Here is a 17,136-nt window from a genome sequence, read left to right on the forward strand (position 1 = left end):
TGGCTCCATATCCTACTCTCCCGAACTGCGGCCCCTTTCAGTCTATAATTCAGCAAGCCACATACGCGCGTTGTTCGCATTGATTGCTTTCGGGCCCTGCCTGACAAATGCTTGGACCTCCTCAGACCGAGACAACGAAGCAGGAAACACGCGGCCACATTATGATTGAAGGATTGAAGGAGGCCCTTCGCGGCACCGGCGCCTGATCCTCACCGCAACGCTTACCATCCAGAGCGATGCACAACGGAGGAATATGATGTTCGTCGCAGGTACCGAAATTAAGCGCTCCTTTCGCGCACAAGACCTGTACTCGAGAATTCACGAGATTAGGCGTCTTTGAACACCGCAGCAGTCACCGACTACCATTCAGATGGAAGTTTCGACTGCCGCCTCCGGCCGACTCGGTGACCCATCCGGAATCCTGAGCTGGTATGCGTTGATCGTTTTCACAGCACTCGCTCTTCGTTCAGCCCTACGACTCATTGAACTTAATGCCGAGCCACTGAGACGCCGTTCCAGTTGGGCCACGTCGAATCTTGTCTTGGCTCTATGTAATATTACTTCGGCGCATCCTTTCGTAAGCCACTTCAAGCGCTGATCGACACGGGCAGGATGTTACAGATATCTATAGATTCTTTATAAGCGATTTTCAGATGCAATAGCTGGGATGTCCTGGGATCTGGCTTATCCGGGGTTGCGTCAGCCCACTTCACCCCTCGCCCCTGCTCTTAATCGCTCCTTCACTTAACCCGTCTCAGGTCTGACTCTTCGCGAAGGCTATGACGCTTCTTTGGAGCCACGAAGCATGATTTTCTGGGGACAGCGCGACATTATCTGCAGCAGAACACGTTGTCATGCCGAGGATCCGTCGCTGTAAAAGCTGGGCGGCAATCGGATCTGGATCTTCCAGACGGCGAGGCATTGACAATGCGCTGTCAGCTTCTGGCATCTGCTTTACGGACAAGCTCGTAGGCATCGAGTTTTCGACACGGATAAGCCACATGGACTACATGAAACAGACGTTGAATCGTTGTCAGAACCTACACCAACGATTCAACGACAACATGTGGCATTCGCGTGTCGCTTCTTCCGACATTCTTCTCCGCACATTCCTCTCTGGACATTCCTCTCCAGGAGGCTGGGACTGAGTGTTACGTTGATGGCGTCCGGTGACGGGAGATCTTGCGCAGCTCTTGTCTATAAGAATAGAGGTCAGGTCTGCGACGAAAAGCAAATCATCACAGCAATCAATAGCTTTACAAGCAAAAGTAACACCATCCAATCCAGAGGCCTTTGACTGTTCAACAAATTCGCTACTTCAAGATGCAGCTTTCAATCTTCACTCTTTTCGGCCTCAGCGCCCTTGCTCTCGCTGCCCCGGCTGCTGTCCCAGAGGCGGCGCCAGTCACCGCAGTTGAAGACGCAGCTACCAATATCTTTGCACGCACTGGATCGGGTGCTTGCTGTCCAAAGGGAAAGCACAGCGGCTGCTCGTCTTGCGAACGTACGCTTCCCACATCACTGTTTCATGATGGCGACTGCCACGCTGCATAGTTATCGCTAACATTTTGACCAGCTTCGCAGTCGTGCCCAAGTGACAAGCCAGACAAGTACACAAGCTGTAACCAGATTGCAGGTCTTGTAAGAAGCATCAATCCATTCTCTTTGCTGCAGACCACTTGGCTAATGAGACAAAAGGTTGTTCTCTGCGACGTCCTCAACGGCAACACCATCAGCATTCCAATCTCCCTTGACCTTTTGTAAGCCCATAGAGCTTGCATAGCAGAGGTCCATTTCCAAGCTGCAGACTTGATGGATGTACATGATGTACAATGGATGTAGAAAGGTCGACGGGACTAAACCCTCTTTCACGAAGAGGGGCGAGGACGCTCTTTACGAATGAAGAACTTTCGGAATAATGCTACAAGTAAATTATCCAAACTATCCGTGATCATTTGTGAATCGCAGAAGTTCGTATTCACCAGTCATGCTCTTTTCTTCACTCCCAGAATGTACGACTGGTCAACTTATCGCATGGAAAGCTCCAGACCAGCCGGGCTGATCACCGAACAACACATGATAGTTCGGGAAGGTAAGCTACTCAGCCGCGTCCTTGCCATCTGAGTCACAGCCTTGTATGCCTCACAAGAGGCAATCACGACTCACACATCAGCCAAACAACAGTTTTCACCAGCACACCATCTCAATCCTCCTCCTGATCCACGACCTCCACAAAATCTCATCTTCCCAATCCTCACAAGAACGTATACATCACAGCACACACAATCTTTTTTTCTCTCTTCTGGTTCGAGGGAAGAAGTTGCAAGTTGTGAAACAGCCGAGCCGCAAAAAAAAAAAAGAAAATTGACGAGAGCATCATCGACGAGACCAAGCCTTGATATGCAGAATAGGGGGGAAAGAAAAAGAGAGTGATGTGCAAGGTGAAAATAATCTTGAGAAGTTTATCGAATTGAAAGTGCGAAAATCTTTTTTTTTTGAGAAGTGGAAAAAGCGACCTTGCGGATATGGGGTCTATGTTCCAGGAGAAGAAGGTCTTTGGAATTATGAAAAGAGGAGGTTTAGGGATGAGAAGGTTTTTGGGAGGGAGAGGATGGGGAGCTGAGTAGAGATCATTGATGATGGGATGAAGTTGATGGGTATTCTAGCGTCGCTTTTCACGTTATTACGTATTCTAGCGTGGTTGGCATGCTAGACGATCAATCACCCCTTCCCTTCCTTTCCCTTCCAATTGGTTGTCGGCTACACGGGAGAACGTGGCCGTCGGATATCGCTGAGGGCTTTGGACGTCGTGCATCATGGTTTTCGCTGGCGGTCGAGGACTCGTCGAGTTCATCTTGGTGGAGAATGAACCGACAATTCCTTTTTGCTGCGCTGCAAGGAGAACAGCTCCAGCATCGTACAATGTCTCTGCTTGAGCTACCAGCCAGCCGAGCTGATCCACCGGGCTTGCGACTTGCTGCAAACCGGAGGTGTACCGTCACTCCGACGCGTAGCTCATACTATTGAAAGCGTCCCGCGACGAGCATTTCTTGCAGATCGTCAACGCGTATTTCCAACGAGATGACCTTGAAATGATTGGCATTATTCGAAACCCTGTTATCGCGAACAGTGTCATACATCTACACTTCCAACCCGACCGGTTACAATGCCTCGCGTTCAAACGATGGAATGCGGACTCAAGAAGCGCAATGAAGGGCCGTCGGGGGAAACCCTCCAAGCCGTAGGCGTGTTTCGCTGGATACTGAGCTATGGAATGACGAGGTGCGCATTAGCTGCGCACTAGACAACGCAAAGCCAAGTCCCTGTATCGCAGCAATTGAGCATCATCTGGCCGGAAGATGGCGGCTTTACCGATTGTAACGCTTTCGTTGGCGGTGTTGACGTGTACGGAATGTCAGCCGCCAAGCGCGGTTTTTCGTGGAGAGGGCAGCGGGAGGAGGAAGTGGACGCTCGTTGTCATGAGTCGCCGAAGCTGAGCTTATAGTCGTGCTTCTCTGCACTGTCGCTGTGGACGACCAACAGATGGCATCGCTTCAATCGTGGGAAGAAGTTTCCTTCAATATTCATTCTGAGGATGTGTGCCAGTACCAACCAGCACGTCCGTTGCACTTTGGTCACATGCAGTTGCTTGGCTGATACCTATTCGAACGCGCGGAGCCTCCGGCACGAGCGGAGCAATGTGACGCGCGTGTACTATGACAGGTCTCAAGATAATTATTGTTGCCGGATGCAGACCGCCATTTGAGTAGGGATGGAATGTAGAGGAAGCAGATGGCGTAGGGTGCGGTGCGTTCGTACATGTGTTGCAAGGGCCATGCAAAGTTGAGTTATTTTGCGTGATTTAGCATTTGCTCGTACAGATGATCGGGGATCTTCCGCGCGAAGTTGACCGTATAGTCGATCACCTTGCGTGCTCGCAACGGCTTGAAGTCTGGTTTGGGTCTGGCCGATGTTAGCCGCATTCTAGCCGAAGACAATATCTCGCACACTTACGTTGGACTATTCAAAAGAGAGTCACGAATCAGCACCAGCTGCGAGACTATGCAGAGCAGATTAAGATGCGGTCCAAAAGCGAACAGAAAGTCCCACAGCTGCAGGACTTCCGGCAAGGGCGGGGTGCAAGCGCACAAGGTGAGCACACTTGGAAAGGCGTAGATCTCTGCTTTCATGCCTTTGGAAGTCAGATGCGACGCGAGCTTCGGATCCACGATGCTCAAGATGTGGTCCACGAGGGCAAGGCCTTTGTGCACGCCATCCATACTGCCGCGCACGTAGCCCGGACACTCGAAATTGATGTAGCGATCAAAGGCGGCAAAAGCCTCAGCTTCGCTGCGGGCAGCGTAGAGGAAGGGCGCGGCCATGACATTCATGCCCTGCACATAGCCGATGTGTGCAGTAGGCTCTCCAGCTTCAGAGCCATCGGTGCCAGTGACTGAGCCCAGGCCGTGGCGCGTGCTCACTGAGGCTGGTGAATGGAAGATGTTCTCGCTGCCATCGAGGCTTTTGGGCAAGGCCAAGGTGGGAGGGGACATCCATCCCTTGACGCGAGCTTCATCCAGCTCGTGCAGTTTCCAGGCGACGGCATTCAGCACTCGCGTCAGGCTGTTTTCGGTGACGCGTCGACGAAATAGAGGATCGGTGGTGAGGGTGCGGAAAGTGTCATTCCTGATCTTGGCGTAGGCGGGTGATGCTCCCTGTTTGACCAAGTCCAGGTATTTGCTCGTCGGCAATGGCGGGGCGTTGAGCAGAATGAGCCAGACGTAGATTCGCAATTCTGACTAGAGGGACGTCAGCCGAGCAGGTCGGGAGGCAGAGGTAGTTGTCTTGGCTGGTCATCGCACCATGCCATCGCTGTTTGAGGGCACGCCGTCGAGCAGAATGACGCGGCGCAGCTCGTCGAGGCCGGCGATGCGGTCGCCATTGTCGGGCGCCTTTTGCAGGAGTTGGTCGAGGTGGGTCATGTTGGGCGCGGGCGGGGGCGGCAGTAGATGTAGCAGTATGATATGATGGTGTCCGATCAGTCGCGTCAAGTCGGTTCTGTCGAAGCGATGTGCCGACGCGTCGTCGCGTGCGAGTGCGAGGTGTTGATGACCTCCTTCTTTCTGTGCACCGCCAAGCTGATCGGACATGTGACACGGACACGGACACGGACACGGACACGTCCCCTTCTGAACTTTCACGAGAGTTACATACTCTTGTTGCCAATTAGACATGGGGTCCCTCACCGCTGCGACCGCGATACCGTTACTTCTGAGGCCCACGAGCCACGACCGTCGACCTCCACGCATCAACATGACACCAAGACCGCGATGCCGTATTCCACCACGGAATGCTTCGTCCGCGCGATGTCGACACTCTGCAGCGACGGCGAAATGGAATGCAGACAACAACGCCGCGGCGCTCGTGCTCCTGCTCTCGCCGCCGACACCAGCCTGATCAGTGATGCGCCTGATTATGCTTTATACTTCCTGCGCTTCCGGCTGCCACCCTGATCTTACGAGGCACCTGATTCTAATTATTGCCGTGGCGAGGCATGTTCATCACAAAGCTTGCCTGGTCCTCCACGGAATGCTTGTTATGATGATTGACACAACGGTGAGAAGAGACGAGACTCCAAAGAACGACCAGACATCTTGACCGCACGCGCGTTTCTCCCACGCCCACATAGATCGAATCAGTGCCTTCACCCACGCCGCCTTGCCTTTGGAGGCCGTTGTGATTGGAGAACAATGGTGCAATGCAATGGAATGCACGCGACCCTTGGCGCACGTGTTCTTTGTTCAGCACTGAGCGCGCTGCCGACGAGCCATTTATTGCGTGCTCATGCTAAGCCGTTTCCCTGCGACACTAGACCCGCTCTTCATTCAACCGCAATGCGATGATGCGTGAAATAATAATTATTGCCCTCCTCGACGACACCTCCCACGCGTGATGACGCCCGAGGAAAAACCAATCTCTGGCGTCCCGTCATCACTCATCTGCCCTGCAGAGCACTGCTGGATCACAGCTGCTGCTGCAAGATAGAATACAAGTCCCTGCCTGCTCGCCAATCTCATCAGCCTCGAGGCTCGAGCATTCTTTTGCATTCACCAGCCCTGATCACACCATCAATCCTCCAGCTTGCTCATTCGCTGCAGGCCGGCGAATCCAAGTCGATCGCCAACGACGCCTAGACCTACCCATCCGAGCCTTTGGAATTGCTTTTGGACTGTCGTGATTCTTCGCAACTGCCCTCATCAGAACTCTGACTGGCAACCGCTTGCTGCCACCCTGCCACGGCCGCCGCACAATTCTAATTCTACCAATCCGGGCCCTCCTAGATCGTGCCTTCCTGCACGAGGCTGCATTGTTGTTATTCGCTTGCCTGAAGGTGGCGTATCTGTTCCAGAAGTCTTCTCCGGTCTAGAATAGCGCTCCGACCCAGTCTCGACGTTGGGCTCACATATCACCACTTCTTGACCCTCTCCGATTCCTGGGCCCACTTTGCTGCGCTTCTCCAACAACATGGCATCTGCCAGAACCAAGCTTGGCCACGGCCTGGCCAAAGTGCTTGGTATCAAGCTGGAGTACCGCAATGACTCTCCAGCGTCTAAGCTGTCACGGGGAGAGTCCGTGTTCTCGGTTGACAGCGGCGACAGCTACGTCGAAGAGGAACCGACAGCCTCCGAGTGGTTGCGCTCTGTCATTCCACGTGGACATGACCTTTTGCAATACTTCCACAACCTCTTCCCCTTCACCCACTGGATCGGTCGATACAACCTACAATGGCTTGCAGGAGATTTGGTCGCTGGTATCACTGTCGGCGCCGTCGTCGTCCCCCAGAGTATGGCATACGCAAAGCTTGCGGAGCTTGCTCCGGAATACGGTCTTTACTCATCCTTCATGGGTGTCCTGATTTACTGGTTCTTCGCCACCTCCAAAGACATCACTATTGGTGTAAGCACGAACAAAGCCCGTCGCTTGCTCTCCCACTGACACAGTCTAGCCCGTCGCAGTCATGTCCACGATTGTCGGCAACGTCGTGCTGAAAGTGCAGAAAGAAGCACCCGACATCGATCCTGCAACCGTCGCTCGCGCCCTGGCCATTATCGCTGGTGGCATTGTCTGCTTTATTGGCCTCATACGCGCTGGTTGGCTGGTGGAGCTCATCTCGCTCACTTCTATCTCTGCATTCATGACGGGTTCTGCCATCAACATTGCAGTCGGCCAAGTACCAGGCTTGATGGGCATCTCGAAAGCCCATGTCAACAATAGGGCATCGACATATCTTGTCGTTATCAACACACTCAAGAACCTGGGACACACCAAGCTGGACGCCGCCCTCGGCTTGACCGCCCTGACGATGCTTTATCTCATTCGAGCGACATTCAACTATCTGGCACGAAAGCAACCCAACCGCAAGAAGATTTGGTTCTTCTGCAACACTCTTCGCACTGCCTTCGTCATCCTTCTGTACACTCTGATCAGCTGGCTGATGAACCTACATTTGAAGAAACACAATCCCAAGAACTCTCCTATCGCCATCCTCGGCGAGGTCCCACGAGGCTTCAAGCATGCCGGAGTCCCGACGGTCAACAGCGAGATCGTCAGCTACTTTGCGAGTGAGATTCCGGCCTCCGTCATCGTACTTCTCATCGAACACATCTCGATCTCGAAGTCCTTTGGCAGAGTCAACAACTATGTTATCGACCCATCCCAGGAACTGGTGGCCATTGGCGTTACAAACCTGCTTGGGCCTTTCGTTGGCGCATATCCTGCGACTGGCTCATTCTCGCGAACTGCCATCAAATCCAAGGCCGGTGTACGCACTCCGTTCGCAGGTGTCATCACCGCTCTTGTGGTGCTTCTGGCCATCTACGCTCTGACAGCAGTGTTCTTCTACATTCCAAGCGCAGCTCTCAGTGCGGTCATCATCCATGCTGTTGGCGATCTCATCACCCCACCGAACACTGTCTACCAATTCTGGCGCGTCTCGCCGGTAGAGATGATCATCTTCTTTGCTGGTGTCATCGTCACAGTCTTTTCAACCATCGAGATCGGCGTCTACGTCACGATTGCATCTTCCATGGCTCTGTTCCTCTTCAGAGCGTTCAAGGCGCAAGGCCGCTTCCTTGGTCGCGTCAAGGTCCACTCGGTCATAGGCGACCATCTAGTCGAGGGACAGGAAGGCAAGCCTGGGAACGTGTCTATTGGAGCCGAAAATGATCCAGATAAGTCAGCTCGCAATGTTTTCCTGCCGATCAACCATGGTGACGGTTCGAACCCGAACATTCACGCCGAACATCCTTACCCGGGAGTTTTCATCTACCGCTTCTCGGAGGGGTTCAACTACCCCAATGCAAACCACTATCTTGACTACATGACTGATGTCATTTTCAAGGAGACCCAAAGGACGGACCCTCACAGTTATCCAAGACCTGGCGATCGACCTTGGAATGACCCTGGTCCGAGACGTGGCAAAGAAGTCGCTGTTGATGATCACCGGCCGACTCTGAAAGCTATCATCATCGACATGTCCTCTGTGAACAACGTTGATCTCACATCTGTCCAAAACTTGATCGATGTCAGGAACCAGCTTGATAGGCATGCATCGCCGGATCGTGTGCAGTGGCACTTTGCCTGCATCAACAATCGTTGGACGAAGCGTGCCCTTGCGTCTGCTGGCTTTGGGTACCCATCTGTTGACGGCGATGACGGTTTCTCACGATGGAAGCCAATTTTCAGCGTTGCTGAACTCGGTGGATCGTCCAGCGCTGCAGCGGCAGCAGAGGACAAGCAGAACCGAGACATTCAGCGCCATAACACGAAGGATGTTGAGACTGGTAACCGGGAGGTGGACAGTATCAACCCATCTGACAGCGGTGCCAGCGACATTGACCGCCAGCTGAACAAGTCTCAAGCCTACAACACGACGAACGTCAAGGTTGCCGTGGTACAAGGCTTGAACCGGCCATTCTTCCACATTGACATCACCAGCGCGCTCCAGTCCGCGATTCACAACATTGAAGTCCACGCAGGGAAACACCATCACGCCGACCACGCGATCAAGGCGATCTCGGATTAGAGGCGGCGATTTGTACTCTGTATTCTGATATATTTGACGGCCTCTTAGAGCCGTGATTCTATACATTTGATACCAATTGAGCAATGAAGACATTACACGTCCAAACTTCGTATTCGTTTTGCTTCTTGTCAGCATCCTTGTCCCTTGCACGTACCCATGCGACATGCCGATAGCCTGAGGCCCTGAGTCGTACGCCAAGCATTCCTGGCCAGTTCGCGCCAGGAGCTGTCAGCTCTCCGCAGAGCTTCGACCTTCTCCTGATGACCGTCACAGGCTTTCGTTTCGCATATTGACTACAAGGAAATTACCATAAGACTTCGCCTGGACTCTTCCTTTGGAGAATTAGAGGTGACCTTCCTACAATCTGGAGACTTCGACCCCTCTTTCCAGGCCCAAGCAGCTTCACTGTCCGCCCGGTACGGAGTATGGCTTCGAACAACGACGAAAAAAGTCACGAAACCCCAATCTCACCAGTCACTTCTAAGGCGCCCGAGCTTACGCTCTCAATCGCATCTATCAATAATGAGCCCGTAGAGCTCGATAGCACGCCTGCATCTCCCGAAACCCTTCGGCTTGCGCGACGAGGGTCCAAAGCTACGGCTCTGGAGGCTATAGAAGCAGATCCACGGTTGAGTCCTGCTGAGAAAAAGGTATGACCCGCAGAACGGCTCATGCGCAATGCTCACAGCTCTTTAGCGACGTGCTCAACAGATCCTAAATCGTCAAGCCGATCCTGCCGTGCTAGTCGACATTCCGCAGACACCACAGGCTGAGGAGCTTGAAAAGGCCGGTGCGACGAGAGACGATTCCGGAGATGCTACCACTTCGAGATAGCGATCATGATGCCTTGTACCGGTAGCCAAAACATGAAAATGAGATATTCAAGTTGAACCTCACCAGGCGTTCGGGGCTTTCCAGTGTCAGACCAGCGGCGGTCAACGAACCAAGATTGGGTGTAGAACGCCCAGCCTAGCAAGGCGCTGTGTTGTGAACACAATCCAGAATGCGTTCACCTTGAGATCCAGACTAGGCTCGATGGATATATGCCTTTGTGCAATTTCTCATTGTCCTGACGCAACGAGCTTGAGCACGACGTATGCTTTCTTTGTTGACTTCTAGATTTCCTATTCGCCATTTGATGATCTCCTGACGCTTCAATAGATGGCAATCTCAGCATGTACGTGGATGCGAGGCCGGCATCGACATTCAAACCAAATCCTGCTTGGAATATGCCGTCCGGGCTCCTCAAGCAGCCTCCAAGTGGAAATTCAGGCTCGCCATCCCCGACGACTACGAACCAATACCCGAAATTGCCGAGTGCGGCATCTTTTCAATTCTCGTTCAGCACTGAGAATCAGGCGGTACCGTCATTTCAGGCATTCTTGAGGCAAACGCCACCGCTCGAGCACGACCCAAATAAGCCACTTCCACCAACCCCGGTGCGCAAGGACTCTACTACATCTGCCAATACCTCAATTGGAAGGAGATCTTCAAGCGTCTACAGTCGTACTCCTAGCCAGTGGGCCACAGACTCGAACCGATCGTGGAGGACGGAAGACCTTGATGATGACTTTCCTCTCGCACACCACAGGCCTATTGCGTATAGTATCAGCACTCCTGATCTTTTGAGCAGGATATCTGGTCAATTGCTCGAGCCACGTGTATTTTCGCCGCTCATCAATACTCCTTCTCCAACTCTAAGCGCAGTGACGGATCCTACCTCGCCTACTCACTCAAGGCCTGTAACTACACTTCTTCCACCAGCAGTAATTCCTCCAATTGGCTCGAAGAGAAAGATAGAGACGGTATCCCTGGAGAAAGCGAAAGAAGCAAGAGATGCTCCCGGTGCGGTGCGACTGCTCCCAGAAGAGCTTCGAGCTCAGACTGTCGAGAGAGGGAGATTGCACGGGCATGTGCGCATGGCTACTTTGGAGGCACTGGGAGGGGTGCACACACCTGTGGCCCCGCCTCTCTTCACGGTCGCAACTTTGGTGGACAATCAAGGTAGGCAAAGACTGCTCTCGACGCCGCTGGCTACACCCTCTGTCAGCACTTCGCATCAAGAGTTCCCATTTCCTGCACCCAGCAAGGCGCCCTATGAGAATTCATTTCATGTCGGGACGGGACCCGTGAGGTCTATGGTGCCGCCTGTCGCTGAGGAGCGAAGACAATCTACAGAGGACAGGCAGCACGCAGCCCTCGTGGACGATGCTGAACGTGGACGGCGGCAAGAGAGGGGACGGAGGAGCCGACAGTACACTAATGAATCGCCCAAGGCAGCAAGGAGCTCCTCCAGCGTCGGGACTTACCAATTTGACCGCGAAGGTGAACCTCGCAATTTGGTCGACCAGTGCAATGCACTTCTGGCCCAGCAATACAGGCCCTCTGAATCTCCGAACTATGACTCGGACGACAGTATCAGCACGCATATGAAAATGGTACCGCAGCCACTATTCATGGGTAAGCAGCCTGCTCGGAAGTCAGGTGCGCTTCGTGGTAGTCCTGGTGGCGCTACGTCCGGGTCCACTTCGCACAGAAGGACGAAGAGCGAGGAGTCCATTCATTCCAGTAGCTTCCCTCTTCGGATCTCACCTACTCCGTCGTCATTGTATAATCGGGGTAGCGGAGGGAGCACGACTGGAATGATACCTATCTCGCCGCCCACAAACATTAGCGACACGTCGCCTCAAGCTCTGAATGCCGCAACATCGATACCGATACCAAGGACACCTGGATCGCCGACGCAGGCCAGAAAGCATAAAGATCGTAAGAATAGCCGAGAATCACAGTTCTACCCGCACGTAATGCGACGTGCAAGCTCGAAAAAGAGCGAGCTCGAAAAGACTAAGGCAAGCATCGATGGCAATGCCGGAACTGCTCAACTTCCCGGCCTGAAGTTGCTCCCCCCAGAAATCGTAGCAGCGCAACCAAAGACCGCAGTCAAAACGCCAGATGTGACACCAATGTCACCTCTCGGAAGCAATCCAGTCAAATCCAGTCTTCACAAGAAGAGCCCAAGCAACGGCAGCTCAGAAAAGAGCAAGAAGACTATCTACGAGCGCGTAAAGGGCGTAACGCGGCACGGCAGACGACGCTCTTCCGACATTCGAGGCGCTTCACCCGTGTCATCAAAAGCTTCGCCCACATCACCGCATTTGTACCCCAGCCCGGTCAAATCTCATGACATGTCTCTCGGCGGGGCGGATTTCGATGATGCTAGATCTCCTCCTCTGACGCCCAGCCGCACCAAAGTTTCGCATGTTGCGCTACCTGCTCGGGCGCTTGATGGCAGTAAAGCTGGACTGAGTGATGATGGTGAGGAAAGTTTGAATTCTAGGAGACCGAGTCTTTTTGGGACTTTCCAGGCCAGGTGGAGTGAGAATAAGGCGCAGAGGAGGAGGCTTCAGCTTAAGAAGTTGATTGCGGTTGTGCCGAATATTGGCGGACCGACGGGTGGTGATGGGAGGGAGGGAGCGAGTGCGAGTGCGAGTGCGACTGGCGGGAAGAAGATGGATGGTGATCAACAATGGATGTGAGGGCGAGGGAATATATATATATATACTAGTATCGGGGCCCGCGAATATAGATAGATATGTATGCATGTGAGAGTGCAACTAGCGTGAAGGAGTACTGTATGGTGTTGTCGCAATGCGGCACCTTCCAAAGCGGCTAGCACCTGCGCGCACCCCTGCATCCTCTAGGAACCTTGATGGATTCGCGGCATGCACGTTTACGCGCATGGTATTGGACGGGATGGTCGAGAATGGAGAATCGCTCACTTCATGTTCCCCTCGCTGAGCAGTGAGCACAGCGAGCGCAAGCAGTCAGCATGGCGAGGCTCGGTCGGCTGGGCTTCCTGGGCATTGCCGTCGTCTTCCACCTGATCTACGCCTACTCCATCTTCGACATCTACTTCGTCTCACCCATTGTGCGTGGAATGAGAGCCTACGGAGTCGATGCGCCCACAGCACCCGCCAAGCGACTCGTCCTTTATGTTGGTATGCTGCCAAACAGTACTGCCATCCCTCAGACCATACTGACGTTATGTCGAAGGCGACGGCCTCCGAGCAGACAAAGCGTTCCAATTCTTCCCCGATCCATCAAGGCCCGCCAACGATACTTCGACAGATGAGCTCGTGCCTTTAGCACCTTTCCTACGCTCTCGCGTCCTCGAACATGGCACATTCGGTGTCTCTCATACTCGCGTACCCACCGAATCACGGCCTGGACATGTCGCATTAATAGCGGGACTCTATGAGGATGTCTCTGCGGTCGCGACAGGGTGGAAGCTGAACCCGGTCAACTTTGACAGCGTCTTTAATCGAAGCAGTCACACATGGAGTTGGGGAAGTCCAGATATCTTGCCTATGTTCTCAACTGGTGCTGTTCCTGGTCGAGTAACAGATGCCACATATGGCCATGAATTTGAGGATTTCAGCAAGGATGCCACGGAGCTTGACCACTGGGTCTTCGATCGTGTGAAGCAGCTGTTCAAAGATGCTGAGACCGATCCCGTTCTCAATGCGCAATTGAACGAGGAGAAGATAGTGTTCTTCCTGCATCTGCTGGGGTTGGACACGACAGGACACGCCTATCGTCCGTATTCGAGAGAATACTTGCGAAACATTCAGATAGTTGACAAAGGTGTTCAGGAGATTACGGAGATCATCAACAACTTTTACAACGACCATGACACCGCTTTTGTCTTCACAGCAGACCATGGAATGAGCGACTGGGGGAGCCATGGTGACGGACATCCAGACAACACCAGGACACCACTGATCGCTTGGGGATCTGGTGTCGCGAAGCCGAACACCGTCCGCAGAGGCAAAGCACCGGGACACGAAGACGGCTTCTCACACGATTGGAGGCTTGATCATGTGCAACGCCATGATGTCAATCAGGCCGACGTGGCTACACTCATGGCATACTTGGCCGGCCTCGAGTTTCCTGTGAACTCTGTGGGAGAGCTTCCACTATCTTTCCTTGATGCGACCGACGAGCAGAAAGCCCAAGCTATGTTGACCAACTCCAAAGAGATCCTGGAAATGTATCATGTCAAGGAGCGACAGAAGATGGCCACAGTCCTGCGCTACAAGCCATATCCTGGCTTTGCCGACGCCGAGCATAGTGTTGAGAACAGGCTCGCAGGCATCGAACAGCTCATCCGAAAGCGTGAGTACAAGCAGGCCATCGCCCGATCAGACGAGTTGATCAAGCTTGGCCTGGAGGGACTGCGATACCTGCAGACTTATGCTTGGCTCTTCCTCCGGACTCTCGTCACAGCAGGCTACGCAGGCTGGATTGCCTTTGCATTCACCACCGCCGTGGACGTCTACATGTTAGACGGCAAGATTGAGCCAGCAAGATCCACGGGGCATATAATTGCATTTTCTTCTATTCTCGTCATTCTTTTCAGCCTGCTATTCGTGGAGTCGTCACCAATCACGTATTATGCCTACGCCATCTTTCCAGTGGCCTTCTGGGAAGAAGTCTTCGCACGCCGACAAGCACTCATTGAGGGCAGAAACAAGCTCTTCGCACAACTCACCACAGCCGATGCCACTAAGCTGGCATTGAATGTGGCAGCATATTTTGCCCTTCTAGAAGTCATGGTACGGACGGCACCTCAACTGCATAGTGGCGGAATCGCAGACTGACCTCCTCACAGGTACAAAGCTATTACCATCGTCAGATCTACACCATTCTCTACCTTGCGGGCTCTGTATGGCCTGTGCTGTATGGTGCCGGATTTGTCCAGAAGAACTGGCTTCTCTGCGCTACCTGGGCACTGGGCTGTGTTTCCATGAGCATCTTCACCTTGTTACCAGCTATGAAAGTGGAAAGCTCCAATCTCATGTGAGGCGATCCTGTCAACAGCCTAAGACTGCACTGACTCTTCATGCTCTAGATCGCTTGGAGGCTTTCTCATTCTCATGCTGGGAGTGCTGTATATCGCATTCGAGAAGAGTCTGCTGGTCCAGTGTGCGCCATCTAACTCTGGCTTGGCCGCTGCTGGCGCTGATGGCGTCTCGAGAACAATCCTCGGAGTGCAGGTAAGTAATATCGATGAAGAACTTTATGTCGGGAGGTTGACTTTCCCACCCAGGTCGGGCTTGTTGCACTTGCCATCGCGGTCACAAGGTCGAGCGTAGCTTCCTTGCAAGCTAAAGCGGGCCTTCCACTGGGGACACAGATCGTGGGCTGGGCCACACTCGGTAAGCCACTTTCCCTTCTGTTCTGAATGCAACTCTCACATGCAGCGCTATCTTCTTCCGCTGCATCATTTGTTCTGCCTTCATTTATATGCCGATATTGCTTGCTATCGTCGTGGGCGCCTCTCCACAACCTTTCCAAAGCGTCCGAGAATGGGCATTTACGTCAAGGAGGCCCGAAAACTGGACGATGTGCTCAATGTACTGGAACATCCTTGGAAGTCATTCAAAGCACTAAAATGGCAGACCCGAATTCCTCTAGGCTTCTTCCTGACGCTATATTTGCCCTTGGCTTTCCTCCTGGCCGCTATCGCAGAGGTGTGCTTTCGCCTGCCACACAAGCTATTCTGCAACGATCGAAAACGGCGCGTCGCAACAGATGATGTCGTGTTCTGGTCGGATCTAGCAGATGCTTGCCCTCGTCGGAAGCTACTCATGATCGCTCTGCAAGACGAAATCATCCGCGTGCCACCACAGCTGGATGGGTGCTCGGAGGAGACCTCGCATCATCGTTGCAATTCGTCCGGCGAGGCCATACCATACCATAAATGGCTATCGGGTCTTGAAGGCTTACCACCATTGGACTTGCCACCCTCCACGCTTGATCTCCAGCACCGGCAGACGTCTCCAGATGGAGCCGTCAGTTGTCAGGAGCCACGGCGGGATAATGATACTGCGATGATATGGGCCAGACATAGAATGATCTGCTAATCACCTGTCGTTTCTGTCTCGCGACATACCAGGAGTCCATATTGGCTGACGATGATCACAGTTGCATCCTTGACAGTGCCCTTCCTACACGCGCTACGACCTCGAGATCACTATCTACACCGCTTGGCAATCATCTTCCTTGCCTTCGGTCCACTTTTCATCATTCTCACAATCTCATACGAGGGACTCTTCTACTTCGCCATCTCGATCACCCTAGTCTCCTGGGTCCGTCTCGAACATCGTATCCACCAATCCTTCAGCAAACCTTCAGTAACGTCCAGCCTCACCAACGGCTCATCCGGCGATGCACTCAAGGACATCCACTCACCTCTAAACACCGCCGCATCCGCAGCCAAACAACGAGAAAAGGCCCTCGCAACAGGTGACTACCGCAGCCTCACCCTTTCCGACGCTCGAATCTGCCTCTTCTTCCTCTTCCTTCTCCAATCCGCCTTCTTCAGCACCGGAAACATCGCATCCGTCTCCTCCTTCTCCTTGGACGCAGTCTACCGCCTCATCCCAGTCTTCGATCCTTTCAGCCAAGGCGCCCTCCTCCTCCTCAAACTCCTCGCTCCGTTTGCTCTCGTAAGCGCCAATCTTGGAATTCTGACGAAACGACTCCGTCTCAGAGGCGGATCACTTTTCGCCGTAGTCATGGGAATCGGAGACTACTTGACCCTCCGTTTCTTCTGGGAAGTCAGGGATGAGGGTTCGTGGTTGGAGATTGGGGAGAGTATTAGTATGTTTGTCATCGCGAGTGTGCTTTGTGTTTTTGTCGCAGGACTTGAAGCTTTATCGGAAGTTTTCGTGAGAGGGGTGGAGTTTAGGGACGAGGAGGAGGAGGAGGATGATGTGGTGGTACGGATTACGGCGAATGGGAGTTCTGGTGATGGGATGAGGAAACGGGGCAAGGAAGCTAATGGTGGGCTTAATGGGAAACCGCCGCCAGAGGTTGTGGCGGATAATGCTGGTTGATTGATTATCATGTGGGAAGAAATAGAAAGGAAAGCTTGTTTGTGTATATGAACTTTTATAGATGTGCATGGCATGGCATGCATGGTTGTACAGGATTGATCGTCTTCGTTTGATTGACTGACACGGTGCGGAGAATCACACGCGGGCTAT

At 53.1% G+C, this 17,136-nt stretch overlaps 6 protein-coding genes across 6 annotated transcripts; 4 read left to right on the forward strand and 2 right to left on the reverse strand.

Annotated features, from left to right (window-relative positions):
* Nucleotides 1-1,250: 1,250 nt before the first annotated feature.
* MYCFIDRAFT_204808 (uncharacterized protein) lies at nt 1,251-1,983 on the forward strand. The gene is made up of 3 exons (XM_007931932.1): nt 1,251-1,504; nt 1,577-1,641; nt 1,699-1,983. Exons 1-3 carry the CDS (start codon nt 1,324-1,326, stop codon nt 1,762-1,764), a joined length of 312 nt encoding a protein of 103 aa, XP_007930123.1. The 5' UTR covers nt 1,251-1,323; the 3' UTR covers nt 1,765-1,983.
* A 652-nt stretch (nt 1,984-2,635) lies between these two features.
* MYCFIDRAFT_204809 (uncharacterized protein) lies at nt 2,636-3,410 on the reverse strand. The gene has a single exon (XM_007931933.1). It carries the CDS (start codon nt 2,852-2,854, stop codon nt 2,693-2,695), a length of 162 nt encoding a protein of 53 aa, XP_007930124.1. The 5' UTR covers nt 2,855-3,410; the 3' UTR covers nt 2,636-2,692.
* Nucleotides 3,411-3,848: 438 nt separating this feature from the next.
* Nucleotides 3,849-4,982, reverse strand: MYCFIDRAFT_71912 (uncharacterized protein; the record flags this gene model as incomplete). The annotated part of the gene is made up of 4 exons (XM_007931612.1): nt 3,849-3,963; nt 4,015-4,421; nt 4,482-4,799; nt 4,863-4,982. 4 exons carry the CDS (start codon nt 4,980-4,982, stop codon nt 3,849-3,851), a joined length of 960 nt encoding a protein of 319 aa, XP_007929803.1.
* Nucleotides 4,983-6,013: 1,031 nt separating this feature from the next.
* Nucleotides 6,014-9,187, forward strand: MYCFIDRAFT_50787 (uncharacterized protein). The gene is made up of 2 exons (XM_007931522.1): nt 6,014-6,957; nt 7,007-9,187. The coding sequence occupies exons 1-2, from the start codon at nt 6,526-6,528 to the stop codon at nt 9,083-9,085; spliced, it is 2,511 nt and encodes an 836-aa protein (XP_007929713.1). The 5' UTR covers nt 6,014-6,525; the 3' UTR covers nt 9,086-9,187.
* A 1,073-nt stretch (nt 9,188-10,260) lies between these two features.
* Nucleotides 10,261-12,621, forward strand: MYCFIDRAFT_79518 (uncharacterized protein; the record flags this gene model as incomplete). The annotated part of the gene is made up of 2 exons (XM_007931934.1): nt 10,261-11,545; nt 11,777-12,621. The coding sequence occupies 2 exons, from the start codon at nt 10,261-10,263 to the stop codon at nt 12,619-12,621; spliced, it is 2,130 nt and encodes a 709-aa protein (XP_007930125.1).
* A 293-nt stretch (nt 12,622-12,914) lies between these two features.
* MYCFIDRAFT_167284 (glycosylphosphatidylinositol anchor synthesis protein) lies at nt 12,915-17,094 on the forward strand (the record flags this gene model as incomplete). Its single annotated transcript, XM_007931935.1, has 7 exons — nt 12,915-13,083; nt 13,139-14,700; nt 14,757-14,944; nt 14,997-15,141; nt 15,195-15,303; nt 16,073-16,281; nt 16,381-17,094. 7 exons carry the CDS (start codon nt 12,915-12,917, stop codon nt 16,984-16,986), a joined length of 2,988 nt encoding a protein of 995 aa, XP_007930126.1. The 3' UTR covers nt 16,987-17,094.
* Between the last annotated feature and the right edge of the window lie 42 nt (nt 17,095-17,136).

Source organism: Pseudocercospora fijiensis (assembly GCF_000340215.1).
Source record: "Pseudocercospora fijiensis CIRAD86 unplaced genomic scaffold MYCFIscaffold_8, whole genome shotgun sequence".
NCBI lineage: Eukaryota > Fungi > Ascomycota > Dothideomycetes > Mycosphaerellales > Mycosphaerellaceae > Pseudocercospora > Pseudocercospora fijiensis.

What these genes read in the sequence shown, in the direction of transcription:
- MYCFIDRAFT_50787 (XM_007931522.1), top strand. Translation starts at nt 6,526, where the DNA reads ATGGCATCTGCCAGAACCAAGCTTGGCCACGGCCTGGCCAAAGTGCTT. An exon ending in CCAAAGACATCACTATTGGT is followed by an intron (nt 6,958 to 7,006) that starts GTAAGCACGAAC and finishes GACACAGTCTAG; the next exon opens with CCCGTCGCAGTCATGTCCAC.
- MYCFIDRAFT_204808 (XM_007931932.1), top strand. Translation starts at nt 1,324, where the DNA reads ATGCAGCTTTCAATCTTCACTCTTTTCGGCCTCAGCGCCCTTGCTCTC. An exon ending in CGGCTGCTCGTCTTGCGAAC is followed by an intron (nt 1,505 to 1,576) that starts GTACGCTTCCCA and finishes CATTTTGACCAG; the next exon opens with CTTCGCAGTCGTGCCCAAGT. An exon ending in GTAACCAGATTGCAGGTCTT is followed by an intron (nt 1,642 to 1,698) that starts GTAAGAAGCATC and finishes ATGAGACAAAAG; the next exon opens with GTTGTTCTCTGCGACGTCCT.
- MYCFIDRAFT_204809 (XM_007931933.1), bottom strand. Translation starts at nt 2,854, where the DNA reads ATGAACTCGACGAGTCCTCGACCGCCAGCGAAAACCATGATGCACGAC.